The sequence below is a fragment of the Haliaeetus leucocephalus genome, unplaced genomic scaffold, assembly GCF_000737465.1.
Source record: "Haliaeetus leucocephalus isolate CR32 unplaced genomic scaffold, Haliaeetus_leucocephalus-4.0 Scaffold186, whole genome shotgun sequence".
In the NCBI taxonomy this organism is placed as follows: Eukaryota; Metazoa; Chordata; class Aves; order Accipitriformes; family Accipitridae; genus Haliaeetus; species Haliaeetus leucocephalus.
The window spans coordinates 641,603-647,574 of record NW_010972622.1 but is presented as its reverse complement, the minus strand read 5'-3'; the positions used below and the strand labels follow the sequence as shown (position 1 = coordinate 647,574).

Below are 5,972 nucleotides of genomic sequence, written 5' to 3'. Positions count from 1 at the left end.
CACCCTGACCCCCACCCTGTTCCCCCCCCTGCAGTTCGCCGTCCTGCTCAGCATCATCTTCCTGGTGGAGATCGCCGCTGCCATCGCTGGATACGTCTTTAAGGACAAGGTGGGGATGCGTGGGGAGACGGGGGTGCAGACCCAGCTGGGTGCTGCAGACCCCCGCTCCTTTCTGACCCCCCTGGCCCCCCCAGGTCCGCTCGGTGCTGGACGAAGGGCTGTGGGCCGCCATGCGCAAGTATGGAGAGGACAAACCCTTGACAGAGGCCGTGGATGAGCTCCAGAGTGATGTGAGTAACGGGGCAGCCTTGGGGGTGGGGGGGGACAGGGACATGGGTGTCTGGGGTTCAACCCCCTGAGGTTCCACAACCCCCCCCCCGGCAGTTTGGTTGCTGCGGAGCCAACAACTACACCGACTGGTTCACCATCGAGCGGTTCAGGGTCAACAACACGGTGCCCCGGTCCTGCTGCCGCATCAACACCACCTCCTGCAACATCCACCCCAGCCCCGCTACCATCTACGAGAAGGTGAGACCCCCTGACCCTGTGCCCACCCCCCCTTGCCATGCCCTGGGTGTCCGGCCACCCCCTGAGCCCCTCTGCTCCCCCAGGGCTGCCTCCAGAGCATCGAAGCCTGGATGAAGAAGAACATCCTCATCGTGGCTGCGGTTGCGCTGGGCATCGCCTTCTTCGAGGTAGGACGTGGGGCTGAGACCCACCTTGTGGGGGGCTGTACCCCCCCCACCGTGGGGGGGCCGTGCAGGATGGGGATGACCCCCCTCCCCTCTCCCTTTCCAGATCCTGGGCATCATCTTCGCTTGCTGCCTGATGAAGGGCATCCGCAGCGGCTATGAGGTCATGTAGCCCCTGGCGGGTGCCGCGGCCCCCCGGCTCTTGCTGCCCCCCGCCTGGGGGGCTCTGGTGGTCGTGGGGGCTGCTCCCGCTTGCTTGCCCTCTGCAAGCTCCTCTGGGGCAGGGCCCCATGTGCCAAACCCCTCCAGGGGGTCGCCGCCATTGGACCCTTCCTCATGTGCCGGTGGGGGCTGGGGGGGTCGAGGGAACGACCCCGGATTTGGAAATAAAAATAAAAGCTTCCGTAGAGCCGCGTGTTCCCCTGCGCCCACCGGGCTGGGAGTGGGATGGGGTTCTTCATGGGTGTGGGGGTTCCCCCCGTGGTCCATCGACCCTGTGGGGGTCAATGCTGCCCTGTCCAATGACTGGAACTTCCCCACCAGGAGGGGACTGGTCCCACTGGGAACGATGAGAGCAGGGTCAGGGAGGCTGGATGTGTGGTCTTGGTGTCAGCAGCCCCGTCCCAACCCAGTGCTGGGGGGGCACCGGGGGTCCGGCTTGGCTCGGGGCCACGTCAACAGGACGCTGGGCTGCACCAGGACTGGTGGAAGGGCAGTGACGGTGGCAGTGTCCCTGTGGGTCCCCCGAGGGCCGTGGGCCTGGAAGCCACCCCCCACCCCGGTTGCAGTGGGGCTGGGGTCCCTGTGTGCCACGGCAATGCCACCAATGGTCCCCGAGCCGTGCGGGGACCCCATCCGGACCCGGGGCTACCGCAGGGACAAGCGCTGCAGGCGACGGTTTGCACGGCACCCGGGATGGGCAGTTTATTTGCAGCGCTGGAGGGGGGGGGGGGGGTCTCGCAGCCCTGAGGTGGGGCTGGTGGCTGCAGCAGGGGACTAGCGGACGCGGTGGGCCGGCTTGGGCAGGATGGTGGCCAGGGCGAAGTCGACGAGGCAGGCGGGCAGGTAGGAGGCAGGCAGCCAGAGCAGTTTGGCATCCCAGCCAGCGCTGTAACGGGTGCGTGGGTGCCGGGCGCCCAGCGCGTGCTCCATGCAGCGGGTCACCTTGCTGAGGTCGGCGTCGCAGATGACGTTCATGATGAGCCGCTGCACCTTGAGGTCTGGGGGCGGGAGTGGAGGCGGGGGGGTCAGGCAGGGGAAACTGAGGCAGCAGGTGCCCCCCACTCCCTACTCACACTTGTGGAAGAAATCCTCGCCGTAGCTGAGCCGTGTCTCAGGTGCCAGGCGGTCCCAGAGCTGGCGCAGGGACGCCTCGATGCTCTCCAAGTTGGTCACCGCCGTCTTGAAGAAGCCGGGCTCCACGATGCTGACCTTCACCCCGAAGTGGTACATGTCACGCCTGCGGGATGTACGGCCATCAGGATACGGGGTGGGGGGGCTGCGGGGCGGGTTGGGGGGGGACGGACGACCAGCACCTACCGCAGGCTGTCGGAGAAGGCCTCGATGCAGTATTTGGAGATGCAGTAGCCACCGCCGTTGGCGGAGAGGCGACCCAGCACGCTGGAGGTGTTCACCACCCGGCCCCTCGCCCGTTTCAGCAGGGGCAGGAACTGGAGCGTCACCTCGATGGCCCCGAAGGCGTTGACGGCCATGACCTGGCGGTAGTCCTCCATCCTCATCCACTCCGTGGGGCCGATGGGGTTGGCCACCCCGGCGTTGTTCACCAGCCCAAAGAGACCTGGGGGGAGGACATGGGGACATGACAGGACACGCGAGGTCGGGGATGTTGGCCATGATCCCTGCCCTGTGGCACCTCCCCTGGGACCCCCCACCCTCTCCCCAGTGTGCCCTGGTGGGACCCTCCCCTCCATCCTGCCCTGTAGCACCTTGCAGGGACCCCCCCACCCTATAGCCCCTCTCCTGGGCTCCCACCCGCCCCCTGGCAGGACCCATCTTGCCCTGCAGCCTCTCTCCAGAGCCCCCTCAACCTTCGCCTTAGGATGACCTGGTGGGACCCCCCCCCCATTCTCCCCTGTAAACACCTCATCAGGGACCCTTAATCCTGCCCTGCAGCACCTCTCTGGGGACCCCCAGCTGTGCCCTATACCCCCCCCCCAGATCTCCCTGTCTTGCCCTATAGCATCCTTTGGTGGGTCCCATCCTCTTGCCCTATACCGTCTCTCCTGAGACCACCCCTCCCACTCCTTACCAGCTCCTGGTGGGACCCCATCCCACCCCACAGCACCTCCCCTGGGGTCCCATCCTGCCCCATCGCATCTCCCCTGGGACCCCATCCCACCCCGCAGCACTCCCCCCCGGGGTCCCATCCTGCCCCCCCTACCCCCTGCTCACCTTTCTCGCCCACCTCTGCCCGCACCCACTCGACGGCCTGACGGATGCTGTCGGAGCGGGTGACATCGAGCAGGGTGGTGCGGAGGTGACCGGAGCAGCCCCGCTGGAGGCTGTCGGCCCCTTTCTGGGTCAGGCAGGCGGCCAGCACCCGGTAGCCCCGGTGGGCCAGTCGCCGTGCCAGCAGGTTGCCGAAGCCGCTGTCGCAGCCCGTGATGAAGACATGCTTGTCCTTGACGGAAGGCAGGGTCCGGCGGTCCCGCACCAGCCAGCCCAGCACCCAGGCCAGTGCCGCCAGCAAGAGGTACAGCCACATGGTGGGGGTCTGCAGGGCCCGGGGGAGGGGGGGGGCGGGGTGGGAGCGGAACCCAGGTGTTCTGGGCCATGCCACCCCCCCCGCTCCCCGCCAAGTCAACACCTGCACCCCAAGTTGAACCCAGGCTCCTTGCTCGCCGGGTAAAGCCACGCACCGCTCCCCATGCAGGGAACCCCCAGATCCCCTGCCCCACACCGTGGGGGTCTGACTACACCCCCCCTCAGGTGGAGGGTGGGAAAAGGCAGCGGGGGGTGGGGCGCAGGTTGAGGATTGACCTCAGCTTGCAGCAGGTCCCACATGGGTCTTGGTCTGTGCCCAAGTGCCACGGGGCACCCGGGGACCCCAGGCGGTAGTCCCTGCCCTCCCGGGGTGGGGGGTGAGCACCCTATGCCCCCCACCCACCCCCGGACAAGTCCCTGACCGACCTCCCTCCCGCTGGGCCAGGGCGTCCAGGCGGTGTGCCGGGGATTAGCCGGGCGCAGTGCGTCAGCACCCGGCCGGGAACCAGAGCCCCCAGGGCGGAACCGGGGGGGGGGGCGTCCCAGCTGCTCCCCCCGGCGTAACCCCGTCCCCCTCCTGCCCTCCCAGGGCAGGGACGACCCCAGGCACCCTCCACTCCTGACCTGCACGGGTGACCATCACCGCTGCCTCTGGGACCCCCCAACCCACCTGCCCCATATCCCACCCACCCCTCCCTATAAGGAAGCCCTGTGGGGGGGCTGTGTACCCCTCCAGGAGCCCTGTTTGGGGGGGGTCTTTGGGGGTGTCAGGATCCCCCCCCATTGCACCCAGCAGTGGGTACTGGCTGGGGGTTAAAAACCCCCTGAGGCTGCGATGGGGGGGTCCAGGCTGACCCCCAGAGGGGGTGGCAGCCCCCCCTCCCCAACCTTCCCCACCCTCAGGGGCTGTGGGGGGAGACTCGGTGTCTGCCCTGGGTCCCCGGAGCCGGGTGAGGGCGGGGGGCAGGCAGCAGCCCCCTGCCCAGCCTGGATGGCATGGGGGTCTCGGCGTGCACGAGACCCGATAGACTCGTCTCACTGTACCCCCACGGCCATGGGGCAGACCCAAAGACCCCCAAAACGGGGCTCTTGGAGGGGACACAGCCCTGGCCTGGGGGGCAGAGGGGACCCCACCCACCGAGCCCCCACCTACCGTCAGCGGGGCAGAGGGCTCCGGCCACTGCTCTGGCTGTGGTGGCAGAAGCCGTCTGAGCTGGGGAGGCCGCGGCCGCTCCTCCCCGTGCGCCAGGGCCAAGCCCGCAGCCAAAGTTCACAGTGGGCTGAGCCCCCCCGACACCCCCCCTCCGCCGCTGGGTGCAGCACCGGGGGAACTTGGGTGCGTGGGGGTACTGGGATACCCCTCGCCTTGTTGGGGGACCCTCACCACAAAGGAGCCCCTGACCAGAGCCAGGAGGGCGGGCAACCCCCAGGGCACGCAGAACTCCCCCCACCCAGGTCCCCTTCCCAGCCCTGGGAGGGGGCATCGCCCAGAGCTGGGGGGGGGGGCCAAGCTCTCCCCTGGGGGATTAGAGCCCTCCTGGCCCAGAAGGAGCCCTTTGTCTGGGGAAAAAAAGGAGCCTCAGAGCCCGAGTTAAGCGGTAAAGAGGATGAGGGGGCTTAGGATGGGGCGGCCGAGGGCTGTGCCAGGGCCCCGGCACGCGCCTGGCCTGGCCTCCGCACACCGCCTGTACAACCACGCTTTATTCTGCCCACTCTCTGGTACGGAGGGTTCCCCAAGGCAGCCGGGAGCTGCTGTGGCATTGCGGCCGGGGCCCACGTTATCTGCCACGACCAGCCACGGTGGTGGCAGGAGGGGGTCGGGTGGCTGGGGGGGCTGGTGGTGGCAGCGGCGGCTCAGGAGCAGGAGGGCTGGAGCTGCCCCTTGTAGACATACTCCAGGGCGGTGGCGATGGTCCGCATGTCCATCTCGATGCTGCGAGCCCAGTTTTCCACGTCGCCGATCTCCTGCCGGAATGGAGGGGGGGGACTGTCAGGGATCTGCTGGTGGGATCGGGGGCGGCGGGGGTCCGCCCTGCCTTGCTTCCCTCCGGCAGCCGCAGCCCTGTGGGGGCTCAGGGCTGGCTGGGACCCTGCGGGTGCTGCCCGTCCTGGTGCAATCTGACAGCGGGCAGATGGTGCTGCCAGACTGGTCCGGCGTCGAGCAGTGGGGCCAGGGGATGCAGCTGGGGGGACACGGCTCACCCACCCACCGGCACTGGGCAGTGCCGGCGGTGGTCTCCTGGTGCATGTGGGGTGGAAGACTCCATCCCTTGGCCACCACCGGTGACGGTTCCCATGGGGCTGTTTCTCCACATTTCCCAGAGGGAAATCTCCCCCTCCCCATGCCAAGCCAGGGATGGGGGGGGCAACCCTGGAGTCAGGGGGCAGGGACAGGGACCCCCACCTTGAGGGCCTGGTTGAAGTTCTCCACCATGGTGATCCACTGCCCAGTCTGCTTGGCGAACTGGGCCGCCTGCACCTGCAGCGTCTTCACCTCATGGTCCAGCTTCCGCTGGTTGACGTATGCCTGTGCCACCCTGCCGGGGGGGGGACACA

General features: G+C 68.3%; 3 protein-coding genes across 3 annotated transcripts in view; 1 reads left to right on the top strand and 2 right to left on the bottom strand.

The window, feature by feature from the left end:
- The window catches only part of CD63 (CD63 molecule), a 3,159-nt gene extending 2,074 nt beyond the window's left edge, over positions 1 to 1,085 (top strand). The window contains exons 3-7 of the mRNA XM_010565103.1: positions 35 to 109; positions 195 to 290; positions 385 to 528; positions 612 to 695; positions 799 to 1,085. Coding sequence (XP_010563405.1) covers positions 35 to 109; positions 195 to 290; positions 385 to 528; positions 612 to 695; positions 799 to 864 — 465 coding nt within the window. The 3' untranslated portion in view covers positions 865 to 1,085. The remainder of the gene's footprint in view (positions 1 to 34; positions 110 to 194; positions 291 to 384; positions 529 to 611; positions 696 to 798) is intronic.
- Positions 1,086 to 1,688: 603 nt separating this feature from the next.
- RDH5 (retinol dehydrogenase 5 (11-cis/9-cis)) lies at positions 1,689 to 3,428 on the bottom strand. Its single transcript, XM_010565105.1, has 4 exons — positions 3,105 to 3,428; positions 2,232 to 2,490; positions 1,988 to 2,151; positions 1,689 to 1,912 (listed from the first exon to the last, which is right to left on the bottom strand). Exons 1-4 carry the CDS (start codon positions 3,415 to 3,417, stop codon positions 1,689 to 1,691), a joined length of 960 nt encoding a protein of 319 aa, XP_010563407.1. The 5' UTR covers positions 3,418 to 3,428.
- A 1,803-nt stretch (positions 3,429 to 5,231) lies between these two features.
- The window catches only part of BLOC1S1 (biogenesis of lysosomal organelles complex-1, subunit 1), a 6,752-nt gene continuing 6,011 nt past the window's right edge, over positions 5,232 to 5,972 (bottom strand). Inside the window, exons 2-3 of the mRNA XM_010565165.1 lie at positions 5,821 to 5,953; positions 5,232 to 5,381 (exon numbers count right to left, since the gene is read on the bottom strand). Coding sequence (XP_010563467.1) covers positions 5,271 to 5,381; positions 5,821 to 5,953 — 244 coding nt within the window. The 3' untranslated portion in view covers positions 5,232 to 5,270. The remainder of the gene's footprint in view (positions 5,382 to 5,820; positions 5,954 to 5,972) is intronic.